The 16,375-nt window shown below is 40.3% G+C and overlaps 1 protein-coding gene across 1 annotated transcript in view; it reads left to right on the forward strand.

Moving 5' to 3' along the window:
• MAP7 (microtubule associated protein 7) overlaps positions 1-15,556 on the forward strand; it is a 107,029-nt gene extending 91,473 nt beyond the window's left edge. Inside the window, exons 13-20 of the mRNA XM_075707707.1 lie at positions 997-1,180; positions 3,093-3,288; positions 4,829-4,930; positions 5,217-5,267; positions 5,357-5,414; positions 7,898-8,036; positions 14,974-15,200; positions 15,480-15,556. Coding sequence (XP_075563822.1) covers positions 997-1,180; positions 3,093-3,288; positions 4,829-4,930; positions 5,217-5,267; positions 5,357-5,414; positions 7,898-8,036; positions 14,974-15,200; positions 15,480-15,556 — 1,034 coding nt within the window. The remainder of the gene's footprint in view (positions 1-996; positions 1,181-3,092; positions 3,289-4,828; positions 4,931-5,216; positions 5,268-5,356; positions 5,415-7,897; positions 8,037-14,973; positions 15,201-15,479) is intronic.
• Positions 15,557-16,375: the final 819 nt, after the last annotated feature.

Below are 16,375 nucleotides of genomic sequence, written 5' to 3' on the forward strand. Positions count from 1 at the left end.
AGATGAGGAAAATGCTGTAACATCCCAAACTGTGGTTAGAAATGTAGATTTAAAATGATCTCCTGGCTGTTCCTGATGACTCAGTTTACATGTATCTTCCCAGGATCAGAATCTGATTCCACTGGCAGTTCAAAGTCTTCCCTATCCATGTTTGTCTGCATTACCAGATGAGATTACTCTGGGAATGCTTCCTTCAGTTAGGTTGTTTGTTGGTAATGGTCCCTGGCCTCTGGAGAAGAAGTGTAGTTGACGTGCTCTGTGTCTGTGCTAGAGAATGCCGGGCAAGCTTACAGAAATGTGAACTAGTGTTTTACTTGAGAAAAACCTGTAACACTTCTACCAGGTGGCCACAGCTGGTCCTGGGTAAAGAATTTATATGAAGGCACTATTAAGGTTTGAACACAAGCCATAGTTCACCAATAGTGGCAATGCTTGTTAAGAAGCTGTGTTCTGGTCCCATGAGTTGCCTCAGGTTGGAGCAGCTGCAAAATTGATGATGGTTTGTGTCCTACCCTTGTTGCAGATCACTTCAGACAGTTGATGTTTGAGTCACCAAGTCACCAAAAGTGATTGGCCTATCACCAGAAAGTCTGGCTCTGCTCTTTAGATGTAGACTATCAGACAGAAGGAAATACACTACAATGTTTCATTTGTGCTCTCCAAGTAGAATTGGGCAAACTTAAGAGATGTGATGGTAGGGACTTGTTGAGTCGGCATAACTCCTGTTGAGCACCCATCAGCATTTATTTTTCTGACAGAAAAGATGGTTTAACCTTTCAACTGGAGCTGCTTTCACATATCCTCTAAAAACAAACTTCCCTTAAGGAATGTGAACCCCTAGCATCTAAACATTTCTTTCTCCTCTGAATCATTTATAAAACCATGTAAGCTTGAAAATACTTTACAGAGTATTTGAAACTATTTTCTGTTCCTTTCAAGAGTGTCATCTTGGCTACTGTGTCTGTACAAACTAGTTTTCCTTCCCATCTGTTTCAGCAGCCAGCCCATCCCTACCTCCTGCTCCGCCAGCTCCTTCTCCACCCCCAGCCCCCACAAAGACCTCTGCAGGTACAACTGACCCTGAAGAAGCAACAAGGCTGCTGGCTGAGAAAAGGCGCCTTGCCCGTGAGCAGCGGGAACGGGAGGAGCAAGAAAGGAGGGAGAGAGAAGAGCTTGAAAGGTGATTCTAGACCTCTGCAGTGGAGAAGATACGTTTTTAGCAGCCTCCAAGCAGCTTCTTGTGTATATTCTGTTATATTGTGATAAGTGAAGCACAGTACTGATGTGCAGGAGGCATGAGTTCCTCCCCAAAACCCAATTTTCCTGTTGCGTTTTTTTGTAGGCGCAACAAGCAGATCTGTAAGGTTAAAACTTATCCCAAATAGTGCTTTAAAATAGGACAGGAGGAGAGAGCAGATCCTTGCTGTAGTGATTCACTGCTCCCTCAGAGATTAACAAAGCTGTACTTGTTTATTCCAGCTAGGGAACTCTGCACAGCTGTTTTCAACTTTGTGATCGGGACAATGTCTCTTACTTTGAATTGTAAGATCTCTACCGTGGGTGGTGTTTAGGAGTCCAACAGCTGTGACTTAAAGCTCTTTGTTTTCTCATTTAAAATCAAGACCTCCAACAGTTTTGGAGGGTAATTGATGTTGCATCTCATTTTCTACTAGAAAATGAGCAGCCGATCTGAATACTTATAACTGTATATATAACAGTTGAGTGCCTTTTTAGAGGGATGCCATGCCTCTGGAATTTGTTGGAGTTCTTTAACAATGTTAACTGACAGAGCCAGTTAAAATAGCCTGGCTTTCCAGAAGGCTAACAACGTGGTCCTTCTCAAAAAGGGTTTTAAAGAAAATAAGCTGCTGTGGCGTAAGAGTAATATGGTGAATAAATACTAGGACTGAAAGATGAAAAAAAAAAAAAAAAAAAAAGAATAATCAGCTTTCTCAGTGAAAGGAGTTTTCACTCTCTGTTGGGTGCCTTCATAAATGAACCTGAAAGGAGTCGTGGCCAGTGAGATAATGCTGGTCTTCTGTGAGATAAAGCAGTTGTGAAGAGTTTCAGATGTGTCTTATATTGCTGAGACAGAAAATGGAAGCTGAATTGCAATAATGTTAAGCATAAAGGAATGTGTATAAGGAAATAATCCTAACTTAACTTTGGTGGTGGTGGTGGTCTCTGGGCTAATTATTTCTGAAGAAGAGATCTCGTTTGGAGTTGAGTACATGAAAGTATCAGGTGAGTCATGGTCAACAAAATAAATGAACTGTTACGAGTTACTGGAAAAGGAGAACAAAATGAAAATGTCATTCTGAACTATCCAAGGTGAATCTTTGGATTCTTCTTGAATGTTGGGGTTTATATTTTTTGAGAGAGTAAATTCAGTAAAACTAGGAAAATAAGTGCAGACAGACATCAAGGAAGATCACAAGTATAGAACAGCTCCCATATGAAAATCTACTAAACAGGTGAGAATTCTTCAGCTGGGAAGACCATCTGCCCTCTACTTCTGAGTGGGGATATGATAAGCTACAAAGTCCTAAATAATTTAGGTAACATCAGAGGTCAAGGGGAAAAGTTACTCACTCCCGTAGTACAAGGATGAGGGGGTATTAAGTGAAGTTAGGAGGTAACATTCAAAAATAAGCAGAATCAGATGCTTCTTTTAAATTCAGAAGTTATTGCCACAAGAGAAGGTGGGTGCTGAAAATGTATACTATTTCAAAATACGATCACATGAAATTACAGAAAGAAGTGTTTTGCAAGATGCATTAAAGTCAATGATACTGTTTCTGATTCAGAAAGTACCCAAGTCATAGATCAGTGGATGTGCTGGAGAAGTATTGGTATTGCCTTGCAAAGTTTTTATGTTCCATAGGGCTTCACCTCCGGCCTCTGCTGGAAGCAGAACAGACAACTTGGCTTGACCTAGTTCAGGTGTTTTGATGCTTTTATGAATGAGAGAGCAGTGCAGCTTTATCCAGCTGTTCTGCAGTGCTGGTGTCTTGGGTCAGGAATCTGGTGGTTTGGGTTTTTTCCCTCTTTTTTTTTTTCTTATTTTTCTTATGCTTGTTTCATGATTGCAGGCAAAAGAAGGAGGAGCTGTCACAGAGGATAGCTGAAGAAAGAGCTCGCCGAGAAGAGGAAGAAGCTCGCAGACAGGAAGCAGAAAAAAAACGAAAGGATGCAGAGGAGGAGCAGGAAAAAGAAGAACGGCTGCGGCGACAGGCAGAAGAGAGAGAACAGAAGGAGAAAGAAGAGATGGAGCGCATTCAGAAACAAGTATGCTCCCGTGCTGGAATTTCTGTGCCAGTCTGGTTGGCAGCAAAGTGGATGAAGCAACACCTCTTATGCAGCACCTAGATTAGAGGGATATCTAAAATTTAAGTGCTATATATAAAGAGAATAGGGTTGTAGTGGAGTTCATTCCATAGAGTGGTTCAAAGAATAAAGGTATTTCTTCTTGACAAAAACATGTGGTAGGGAGTTGAGTTTTGGTTTGGGTGTTTTTGTTTTTTTTTTTTCTCCTGGACAATTTATTTAGAACAAATTCCTTCCTATTCCTGGTAAATTGTGATGAAAAAAATCAATAGAGTTGTATTGGGGGATTTTAATGAAGGCGTTATACCAGAGAACTCTTTGTCCCCACAGCTGTAGAAAGTCTAGATGCCAAGATAGCTGACTATTTAGAGTGTTGGATATGTAGCACAGCTGAGTTCTAATCCTTTGCCCAATATTGCTTTTTGTGGGGCTTGTGCGAAGGGATAGGTTTTGATCACTTTAATCAACCTGAGGAGAGCCTTTACCTGGTGTAGTCCTCCTGAAATCAGAGCAGCTACTCAAAAGACATAAGAGTAAATAAATCAAAATACAGTTTTTCAAGTGCTCTCATTTTTGATGGGCATAATGTTGGTTTAATGGCTTCAGGAGAGGCTGTGGTAAACATTTTGGATAGGATTCTTCTCACACATGCTCTTGCTTTGTGCCTGTGCTTTCTTACCCTCAAAATTCAGCACGTCAATGTGCCTTATAGACATTAGTTTTTTTTCTTCTGGTATATAATTAAATGTATGCTTCTGAAAATAAATGTTTAAAGGATTGTGTTAATGGATATAGCTTAGAAACTGTGGTTTTCTTTTTCAGAAGATGTGTGCTGCTTTCTTTGAAACACTAAACCGTGAGGTACATCCCCAGTTTAGCACTCAGAGATAACGCATGGCCAAGTTTTTTTGGATGTTACAGCCTTAACAAATGAACTGTTGTAGTAGTTCCATCATACAACACTGTCACTGTCAGGGAGCAAGACCTCTCTACAGTGTATTCCAGACAAGTTTTACATTTAATCAAAAAAGCAGGAATGGGAAGCTTGCGCAAATGTACCTGTGGCTGTTTGTCCTTGGTCTCATTAAACGATTACTCTGGCCAAATAAAACATTCTGCTGCTTTTGTTTGACTCTCAGAAACATCCACCACTCAAAACATGAATCTCTTGAATACTTTCCTGGCTGCTGTTCTAATGCTGAAGGTTAGGAAATGTATTCCTCATTTGTTATCTAGTGTGCTTTCATGCACATGCCCCAGAAAAGGCACAGAACCAAATATGATGTCTGTTGTTTAGTTACACATCTCTTAATGCTATGCAAAACATGGAGATTAATCAAGAAATATGCAATTCAGTCTGAAAAGATTGTTGGTGACTTGTAAACCCCAAAAGTGTCTTTTCAGGGTGTTGCAGATATGCATAGTTAAGCAGGTATCAGTGTAAATCTGTCCCTAAATAGTAAATTATTCCTTGCTTCTTTTTCTTTCACCATCAACTCAGAAAGAAGAGGAAGCTCGCCTACGGGAAGAGGCAGAGCGTATTCGATTAGAACGTGAAAAGCATTTCCAAAGAGAAGAGCAAGAGCGCTTGGAAAGGAAGAAGGTAACTCAATACATGGAGAGAAACTGTAATTCATTTTGCCTTAGTGGTTTGCTTCCACCTCAGCAGTAGAAAGTTATCCATGATATAAATGTGCCCTCAGAAAAGTTGCAGTCCTCATCTGCGTAGCCTGATGTGAAAGTGAAGGGAATATTGTTGACAGTAATAAATAATTCATCTTTTTGCAATAAATGGATGCAACTGATAAATGACAAGCAGTTGTGGTTTGTGAGAGATTTTTAAATTAATGCCAGCAAACATTATTTTATTCCTTTACATTTCATTGTAGAGGCTTGAGGAGATCATGAAGAGAACTAGGCGTGTAGAAGCTGTAGATAAGGTCAGTGCTGCTACTTAACATGTAAATATTGGGCATGTTTCACTTCTTTAGTGCCATTTTTAATTTACAAAACTGTGCTTCCTTTGTAGAAACCCAGTGACCAGCAAAATGGACATATATCAAAGACAAATATTACTGGAGAAGCAGGTATTGTGTTTAACTGTGCCCTGAGCACAACTGGTGAATAAATGCCTACTAAGCACAATGATTTGAGATACAGTTCTGAAACTTGGCACACTAATTGCAGTAAAGAAAACCATGAGAAGATTATAACTGAAGTCCTAGCAAACATTATTTATTTAGTCTTTCCATATAGGTAGGTAGCTGTTACTAAATGAGTCCGCTGTTTTAGCAACTTTGTCACATTGGTGTTTAACGCAAGGCAGTTGCTTACCAAGTTTAATTATTTATAAAGTGAAAAGAAACAAATTCTTTTCTTTATATAGTTTCTTTTGCATAGTATTACAGATGTGGTTGTTGCAGACTTACTCCATTTTCTTAAAGGGTTATTTCAACTCAAACCAAACTGTTAATTATCCAAATGTGTCTCTGTCATTTCTCTCTTCCACACCTGCTGCCTTATTTACTTGGTCTTAATTTCTATTTCTTTCAAAATTCAGCTCCTACAAAAGTTTGGAGTCTCCCTGTCACACCCACACTTTCAGTCTTCTCTTCTGTTCTGTTCCCTCTATCTCTCCCCCCCGCCCCGTCATTTTAGGTAGTTTTATATAAGATTTTAATATTTACAATGAAGGAAGCAAAATAAATGTAGCTCATATTCAACAATCACCAAGTATGAATTAAAATAATACATACATACATAAAATACATACATAAAAACAAATATATTTAAAGATACTGAAGTCAAGCTATCAAATGGCTTATCCTATTGTAGCATAACACATTAAATGACAATCTTTATTTCTCTGTTGTGTTTGAGTTGAGTAACACAGAGGACAAATAACAGCACTAGCTGCGTGTACTGTGGGGTTGGTGGTTTGTTTTTTTTTTTTATGTTTAAAGTGAATGCTATAATTAGCACTACCAGGAAACCTTTTGACACAGATTTCATTACTTGTGTTTGGAAGTTATTTGTTTACATATTATCTTAGGGGGAAAAAAAGTTTGGGAACTGCTAATACAGAATGCATCTGGGATGCCATCTTTTGCTGCAGGCACTGCTGAAGGTGCTATAAACCACTTAAATAATTCTTGAAACTATAAATGTCTCTATAACCTGTGGCTAGTGCTTTCCTGCCCGAGGTAGAAGACAAGGAGTCAGTTTCCTAAGGCATACAAGAATTTGGACCTCCATTTCCCCAGGCCCAAGGGAAGGCTGGAGTGACTGGATAAAGAGAAAACTGCCCTCACCTTCAGGGCTGCTCTGCTGTTTGGCTTTGCTTTATCTAGATATGCAAGTTAAAGGTGTGAATGAATGGACGTATTTCAGCTAACTCTAACATTACATATTATGCTCTACAAGACTTCTGACTATACACAAATGGTGATTTTACTTTTTTTCAGTCTTTACTGTTTGGCAAAATATGAGGAGACCTTTGTGAGAATGGCCAAATCACACAATGGAACAAAATCCATCACCTTTTTGTCATTTGTTTGGCCTCTGCTTCAAAACAGGAGATAACTCTGCCTTTCCACAGCACAAGACCTTTCTTCTGCTTTTCTGTGTTAAATTAATGTTAAAGTCAATGTATTTTTCTCTTGTTCCAGTTGTAGAAGCACCGAAACCTGTGTTGCTAATATCTTTCATGTAAAAACTTGCCAAAGATCACACTAAGACATTCAGTGTAAAAGACTTCAGCCCGAGCATTTAGAGCATAGCAAAACAAGAGCAGCTGAAGAAAGGTCTCCCCAGATGAGGTTTTGGGTAACAGAGAAATTTGTCCAAGCCTACGAATACTGAATTGTCCTTGTGATTGTCGTAACACATGCTAGTATGGGTGGGGTGCAATTGCTTCCTTTTACTGAGCTGTATGTGAATTAGTGTGACTGTAGATACAATGCAGAAGGCTGTAGTTGTACTTTAAAACGTCCTGAGGCAGGCCAATAACATCTACCATATGGTCTTTGGATGAGGCACAAGGATACTCTAATTTTATGTTGCTCTCTACAGCATTTTATAGTAGTGATTTGGTACTTGCTGAAAGAAGTATCCTTCCCATGGAGATTTTTCTCCTCTTGATTTCCTTTCGGGTTACAGTCAGTGATCAACAGGGGAACCAAGAAATACCAGTGTATGGGATTGATGATGTCCCAGTGTTCTCCTATTCCATTCTCTGTTGCTGCTTGGAAAGTGCCAGCATAATACTCTGTCAGATACCAGCCTATTTTGACCACTGGCTTATGTGTTGGAATTGCGTATATCACTGGAAGATGTTTATTCTTGTCCGTAAAGCTATAGCTCTGAAATCTGTGGTATTTACTTCAGACCTGAAACAGGGCTTGTGTGCCTAAAAACTTGACAAAGGAGGTGGGGGGGGAGTGGGGAGGGGTGTGTGAACTCTGTTAGTATTTTTTTTAAAACTGTAGCTTGCCTTGACTGTGCTGGTTTTTGTAGGAAATGTTTTATCCTAATCTGCTTGGTTTTATGGAAGCCTGTTTTCCCTCTCTAGTCATAACGAGTCCTGCATCTCCCTTGGAACCTGCAGGAGAACCTCAGCTTCAGCATGCAACGCAGTCTCCACACAATGGGAAACCCGTCACCTGCACACGTGTGATTGTTTCACATCAACCCCCCGTAAATATGGACAGGTAAGAACATTTCTAAGTATTGGAGGGTGTTTAGAGGATGAGGGTTACTAGAGTAATAAATTATTTTCAGGTCCATGTATTCATTACATATGAGACAGCTGTTCCACCTGCCTTGTTTCCTGTTTATCTTTTCCTGTGTTCAGAAAACAACTTTTATCATCTTTCACTTAGCAGTAACCCATTTTTGCCAACTGATAGGGGAGGATTCTGTAAAAATACAGCACGTTCTTTGGAGTGTTTGGAACAATGTGCTGTTTGCCAGCAATTATTACATAAATTGAAACTTAATGGAAAGGGCAAATTTTTTCTGTTCATTTCCATGAATTAAGCTTCATGAAAACCACTCTGGGTTTGCAGTGCTAGTTTTTTTGATTGGAATAACGAACGCTGTGCTTTCAGCCTAGACATTCCGATTCCTGAACTGCTTGAAGTATTAGCAAGTTATGCTTACTAAGCAAAAGTCCATCATGTGAGATCCAGAGCTACTCATTTTGGCTTTGCATTTTTAGAAAAACCTTTTGTCCTCTGTAAGGAGAATTTTGGGAGGCAGATATTTAACACTGGGAGCTCTCTGTTAGCCACAAAGCAAGTCACTCAGACTTTCAGAAATTGTTGAAATGCTTGAAACCTCGGTGTTCAACCGAGTGAAATCTGTTACATAAGCATGAGCTGTCAGTTATTTCAGTCTTAGTAATGCAAAAAGCCAAATAATCCCTCAGTCCTTTCATGTTTTATGCAGGTAGTGCCAGAATACACATGGAAAAACTTGAATGTGGGAAGCCATCACGCAGTCTGTAATGGGCGGTATGCTTCAGGGTGTGATTGGCACTAATTGAAGGAGGAATTTGCCCTCGCTGGCTCCCTCCATATGCCTGGGGGATCTTAGCCTGCTGTCATGCTGACAAGGATGCTCCTGCTGAGAGAAGTTCTGTCAGCGACACTGAGCGCTGAGCTGCACTGGATGGGCTGCACAGAGCTGCCTCGTAATTGTCTCAGGCAGCTATTAAATGTTAATCACTCCCAGCCTTATATGCACCTTGATGTTTGTAATATAAAATGTGCCATGCTAATGAATGCTGTCACGTAGCATTATAATCCGTGTGGAAGGAAACTCAGGATGGCCGAAGTGAAGAATGAATGAGATTGAAGAACAATGACAAAAGTAGGAAGCACGTATAAGGCTGTGGAAGGGGAGGCTGGTGTGCCAGGTTTAGGGTGTGGAGGGACCGGAGGTACATCTGCACTGACTGGGAAGGCAAAGGCTGAAGCGCTTGGTAGCATCCCGGTGTAAGCTTAGCCCAGGAAGCCTGAAAAACTGTTGTAAGGAATACGTAGCGGTGTAGATTTTACTACATGGTAAAAGCCACAGGTGCCAACACTGCTGCTACTGCATCTCATGTGCTGCGGTTGTCTGGCATCTCAGTATACCTGATACTGTAGCACGCACAGCAGCAACCGGCGGAGATGGTCTTTTGTGCAAGCACCTCACTCCAGTCTCAAAAAAGATTTGGCTTTTGTCTGGAAAACACTTGAGCATGTTTTAAGGGTGAGATAGCTCAGATTTCTGACCAGAACTTCAAAAGGCTTTGCCTGGGGGACTTGTGGCATGTGCTTGTAGGGGCAAGAGGCGGTAGTGAAGGAGAGGAGTCTTAAGGCCTAGAGCAGCAGGCAGTCTCGTTGTCCTCCTGCAGCGCAGGAAGCGTGGGAAGTTTCACTGGGTCTAGGACAGAAGGAGTGCAAGTGTCGGCGGGTCTGTTTTGCACAGCGCTGGGGTCTAGCCTGAATGCGTGTCTTTGGTTGGTGTTCAGTGACCAAACCCAGCATACCTGTAGTGGTTGGGGTCACTCCCCAGACACTGCAGCTGCTCTGTCCCTTGCACCAGAAGTGTTGAAGGAGCGTGGCTTGGAAAGCTACTAGTGGTTTGTGTGAAGATAAGGAGTTCTACTCTGGGGCATAATAGGAAGTTGCCTGACTGCTTGCTGTGCTGAACCTTCATCCCTACTCCTCCCCATCGTGTCATCCATCCTGTGTCAGCTCTGTGCCTGGGATTCAGATGGAAATAGCGTGCTTGCTTCTATAGTCATGAGTACAATGCAACCGAGAAAAATTAAAAGAATTCTGGCGCAGTGAAGGCAATTGATTTCACCATTCTCTGCTGCCACTTTCAATCAGCAATGCTGATCTTATTGTACTGGAACTTCATTAGCTTTCCAAGACAATTGATCTTCATAAACACTAATGAAAATGCTGTGATCTGCTGTGTTATTTACTGTATATCTATTGTCACCAATTATTAGTTTTATTAATAAACATTTATTGCAAATGATAGATTGGCACAATAATCTAGCCCACATAATAATTTCTCAAAATTTTTACTGGTATTCCTATTCCTGTGTTTTAAACAAATGAACATTAATCAGTTTTCCTTAGGCTTAAAGCTTCTTCATTTTGCATCGTGAAAGAAAAAAAACAGATATATTTGCTTGTGAATTGAGCTGTTTTACCATGTTAGCACTTGAGGTTTTCAAATAGATCTTGCATGAATTCTCGGTTCACAGAAACAATTTCTTTTTTCATAATTGCCTGAGTTAAAGTGACGTGTCTGAACATGAACCTGATTTTTGTGGTATGTAGTTTTAAGTGGTGCTGCAAGGGTTCTGATTTTGCCACCTATGCTTGCTCTGAGTATCTTCTCCACAAGTAAATTGGGTTAAACAATTTAATGCTTGAATGCTAATCAAGAATAGTGAGTTATTATGGGGGGCAGGGAGTGACCTTATATCTGACCTATAAGTCTGTGGTGAGAAGACTCACAAATGAACTTAAATGAAGACATTTCTCATCTAGGTGTAGCACAATGGAAAGGGCAAGACTAAATATATTTTAAAATGGAGCGTACCATGGAAATTTTCCAGTTAGTAAGGTATCTAGAATTACCAAGAAAACTGGTAGCTCATGGATGCTACAATATTATTAATGGCATGTTAACTTCTGGCTAGATTCTGGCGTTTTGGGGTGTTTTTCCAACAAATGGAAAAATTAGTTTGGAACAGTCGTTTGAAAATAAGATATAATGTTAAAGTATTTTCAAACTTTTTGTAAATTATAAAAGATTCCAACAGGATTTTTTTTCTGGACTCTAATTTTTTCTTGCTTTACTGAATAGTAGAATCCTGGAAGAAACACAGTGGTAGGAGCTGGAGTTGGATAACCAGTGCAGCTGCCTAATCCATCTCCCACTTGCAGATTATTGCTTGGTCTCTGCTTTCTAATTCTTTACCCAAGTTAGATCCCATCTGCTACTTCTCAGAAAGTTATTTCAATACAGTGGTTTATGTTGACATTATTTTCCTTATGATACTTATTCTTATCCTGTAATTTTTTTTTTTTTTCTTTTTCTGTGCTGCTTTCTATAAATGCCTGCAGTGGGGCCTCAGTGAGAGCAGTTCACCTCCTCTGTGTGTCTCCATCCTGTATAAAGGGAGCTGGGCCTGGGTAGATGAGCTAACCACCAAATACAGAGTTAGACAAGATGATTGCCTCAATATCTTGTCCCTGGAAAAGAACGTTACTGAGTTCAAATACTTACGTAGTGTTCATTGCTAAGTCAGTAGGGTAGCACACTTGAAATTTGCTTTAGCACCACCTTCCCTTCTTTAGGCCCCCAGCTCCTTATTGCTGGCTGATTTCAGTGCTGTTGTTTCAATGGATTAAAAATAAACACTGCTTTATTTAATCCAAAAGTCTGGGGTCTGTTTTGCTGTTAATGTCTATCTGTGACATCTCTGCTAAAATCATGTCAATAAATGAGATGACTGACACTGTCTTTCAGATCAGGAATAGCAGGTGTGGAAGTATTTTGCCACATTCCAAAGGCCTGCAAATCAGTGGGTTTTTTTCCTTATTCAGTGTTGATTTCAGATGGCTGATCAGAAAGGCAGACATACTAAATTCTGAAATTCTGGTCGTCTGTCTTCTTTACTCTCTTCAAATTCTTTACATATAGATTATGTCTACACAGAGCTGTGGCTAAAATTATCTACATCAGATGTAATTTTCAGGAGTTTTTAATTTTTTTGAAGTTCCAGTTCCTTTAATTAAGCAAGCTGCTCTTCTCTCAACTTCCTCTAGTCTATCTTGTTAATATTGATGTGTCCAGTTCAAAAGGCGAAGCAGTGCAGATATTTTTTTTTTTTTTAGCTGCATTAAGCTGTCCTTCAGATGCTTGCAAGAATTATTATGTTTGGAAATGCTCTCTGAATAACTCAGGCAACTTTTTTTATTACGTAGTTGTCTTGCTACAGGCATGCTTATGGAATATGTTACAATGCCAAAATTACACAGTTCTTAAAATATTGCAGGTACGTTTCTGTGCCTGAAAAGGGTATCTCCAAGGTTGTGCTGGACACTGAGACATCGCTAAGAATGTCACACAAGACATTAAGAACAGCTGCAGCAGGTCAAAAATCCATTACTTTTTTGTATTCTTTGCTTTGATGGCCCATAGCAGTCACTTAGGGAGAGAGTGTAAAGGCAAAAAAAGATAAGTACCAGGAGATCCTCTGGTCAGTGAAGGGTTACTAAGCATTGTGGTCTAAATGCAACGATAGGCTCAAGTAGTCCCTAAGCTGCTAATTACCAGAAGCTGGAGGGTATACCAGTCTCCTAGGAGTTTGTCTAATCTCCTTTTGAGCTTATGTCCTCTAAGATATCCAGTGGAATTAATTCCACAGTTCTGTTTTTCCCTTTGTTTGTTCTAAACTTGCTTCCCTAGTAATCTGGTGGAGCAAACAGCAGAAAATATAGAAGATTTTATAGCACAAAATATAGAAGATTCATAGTCATGGTTTCCTCTTTTGTACCCCCTTTGTGATTGCATAGACTCCTGTGTCTGAAAAGGCACCTTTCGAGTCTGTGAATCCTGGTCTAACTCAGTATGTAATACTGGCAGTGCAATGACAAATAAATATGAAGAACTATTTATCTGTGAAGTCAGCTGATCAATCAGAAACATTAATATCTGTTTGCAGAAGCAAGACTCGTCTTCATTGTACCAATGCTTGTTGAAGTACTATGCTGTTTAATTTATATGAATGAGCAGTTGCTCTCTTTCCCCCTCTTTCTTATCCCATCCATCAAACTTGCTGCATTATAACAGCTCTGGTAAGGTTATTGGTAGTAGATGGGGATGAAATAAGTAATAGGATACCTTATAGTGAATAATAACCTAATAACTGTACATCATAAAGCAGGTTTTATTAGTCCTAAAGCATTTCAAAGATCCTGCTCCTCATCTTAGAGATGTGGATCTCTGGCCCAAAAGGGTGGTGTGACTTCTGATCTCTCACAGGCAGCCAGCAGGACTTTTGTGTCTGCTCTCAAACTCGGTGCAGTGAAACATACTTTTGACTTTGAAATTCCCTCAGCATATCCACAGATGAAAAAGGGGAATGCCTTTCTGAAAAAGAACCAGTGATGGTTTGAAAAACTGGGAAAGGCTTGATATGTAAACCAGCACGTCATTCTCACAGGAAATCTGGGCTTTGGATAAAGTGTTGCTACTTTCAAAAGAGCAGTAATTATTTTCTGTCTTTTGGAAAGTACTGTAAAACAATTCTGTAATTGTGAAGAGTTGGACACCCAAAGAAGACAGCAAATGAAAATAATCCATATGCCAATTACAAACAGGTTGGGGTTTTGGGGGTTTTTTTCAGACTAGTAAAAGTACTGTCAGGAGAAAATTAGCCTGTGAAAGCAAGCCACCTGCTCAGAAATGGCCTGAGGAAATTGATAGCCTAGTTTAAATCCAGGAAAATTGCATCTGAGCCTTTGTGGCTGAAGCATTTCCAACCAACCCGAACAGTCGTGATGTGGGCCGAATAGGGAGTAGGTACCCAAGATTGTCAGCATCTAACTGTTGAGGGCCTTAAGAAACACCTGCGAAAGATCGCGTGATTTTTGAGTGTCAGCTGACTACTTGCTCTTTCTCGAGGAGCTTATGGTCCCGTTACTGTCATCCTGTTCACTGAAGTAGCACCTTAAGTTTCTCCCCTCTGGCAAGACAGCGCATGCTGTCTGCAAAGACAGCAGGGTTTGACAACACAGGGCCTAAGAAAAGGGTTGGGAGGGGAGAGGCAAGACCGTGAGACGCGATCTCGTGTGTTCTCAGGAGAGCATGCGTGACTGGAGAGCGTGTCTGTGCTTGTACCGCTCCTGACTGGGGCAGACGTACAAGCACTTGCTCATAAGGCATCTCTCTCAACCGGGAGGCAGAAAGTGCAGATTGACGTGAGGGATGAGGGGAGGTGCTTCTTTTGGCTTGAGGATGATCAGCGGGAGGAGTGCAGTCAGGTAGAGCCTTGGAAATAAGCCCTAAGAACTTACAGGGGAGGAGGGACTGAAAGGAGAATTGTATCAGTAAGGGAGTTTTTTCTCTGGCTGAGTGGCAGGTAGAAGAGCCTGCTCCAAAACTGGAGGCAGGAGGTGATCCAAGGAATAACAAAATCGACAGTGATCTTAGATAAGGGCATTTACATTGATCTGCAATAAGAGGAAGGATGTGGCAAAGGTTATGAGAGCTGAAAAAGAGGCTGTAAATTGCATTAGGTGGGTGGCTCAAGATAGCAGTGGTGCTGCAGGGGTTTTCTTACTGCTTCCCATCTCAGTCACTTCTCGGAACTGCAGTGCCCATAAAGCTCGCTCTAGTTCTGGGTGTAGCGTGGCCAAATGTAACAACTGCGCTGTATATTTGAGGGAAGGCATATCTAGTACTTGGCTGCAAAAACAGTTTTTCTGCTGTGGTAGAAGCATAGCTTTTAGTGACTAAAAGAATGCTCTGGATAAATGCAGGCTTTTCCATTTGTAGTGTTGCTTTGAGGAGGACTAAATTTCTGTTCTAGATGAAGTGCATGAGGAAATATCTGTGTTTCTCTTTCAGCAATCTTAATCCAGAGAAAAACGCAAATGAAAATGGAATGTCTATGCAGAATGATAACTTTGAAGAGATCATAAACCTGCCTATTGGTTCTAAACCATCCCGGCTGGATGCCATGAACAATGACGGCAGCAATAGTCCTGATATTCCTTTGAATCCAATTCTAGCCTTTGAAGATAAGGGGACCCTTTTGCCTCAGGTAGACAGTGTTCAAACGCATCAAACAGCAGGTAGGTTTGCCTTGGTTCATTAACACTTGTAACGCGTAGTGATTGACAGAGGACCTAGAGCTATTCATTGATATAAGTTGATTAAGGATTTTTAAACCCCATATTATTTGGGTAAAGGAGCGTATCTCCTCTTTGTAAAGCTATGCGTGCCAAGTACATACAGATGCTGTGCAAATTACGGTGAGGCCTTATCTTTTGTTTGAGGCGGAGTTCTCGGTTACGCTGCACTTTCTGCCATTTGAAGTTGCTTGAAAATGTTTGCCCTGTGCTTTCACACAGAAACGGTAACAGCGACAACTGCTGTTCCTAGCTTACGGTCAGCAATCATGTTCCAGTTCCACAAGCGTAATATCTGATACGCACATGCAGAAGGGGAGCTGGTACCTAGCTTCTATGTAAAATTCCAGATGTACTTCCCCATCAGGTTCTTGCTGATGTTAGTATTGAGGGATGGCTTGCAGCACGCTAGCTTTTTCTGAATTACGTCACCGCTTTTAAAGGATGTGAGGTAAACAAATACTAACTTAGCAAACTAAATTGGACTACTATTTTCTTTTTCTGTGGCTAGAAAATGTGAGGAAAATCATCTTAAAATAAACTAATTGCATAGTATTTTGAAGTAAGCATTGTCACTCTTGGCTGACCTGTCATTTTTGATACCTTCTGTTGTAGAAGTGATCTGATTGTTTCTTCTGAAGAACCAAAGGTGATGTGAGCATCTCTGCAGTCAGTGGAGTTTCTTCCACACTATGAAGGAGTGTTTTATTTTTTTCTCTCCAGTTTTTTAAAGATTTCTTGAATATCTTTTTTGGAAGGACTTTAGTAAAACCAGCAGCAGAAGTGATGGGAATAGACTTGGATCACCTTTCTAATAGCTTTCATCACTAGAAAAATCATGCTTCACGTGCATTACTTAATATGGCTTTTTCCAACAAGCTTTTTCTGTTAGTAAATGGATATTTCTGCATTCCTTAAGACACAAGACACTGGAATCTGAAAACAATGGGCTGATTTAGGTGGTGGGACTGATTCTTTTTTTAAAAAGGTGGGTGTTGGTTTAAAAGGCATAATTGTAAAATTGGCAAAGAATCTTTTACACTTTGTGGTTCTAATACTTGAAAAATAAATACCTCATTGCTCTACAAGTAGAGTTAATGGGGTGTTTTATTTAAACC

This window comes from Pelecanus crispus, chromosome 3 (assembly GCF_030463565.1).
Source record: "Pelecanus crispus isolate bPelCri1 chromosome 3, bPelCri1.pri, whole genome shotgun sequence".
Taxonomy (NCBI): domain Eukaryota; kingdom Metazoa; phylum Chordata; class Aves; order Pelecaniformes; family Pelecanidae; genus Pelecanus; species Pelecanus crispus.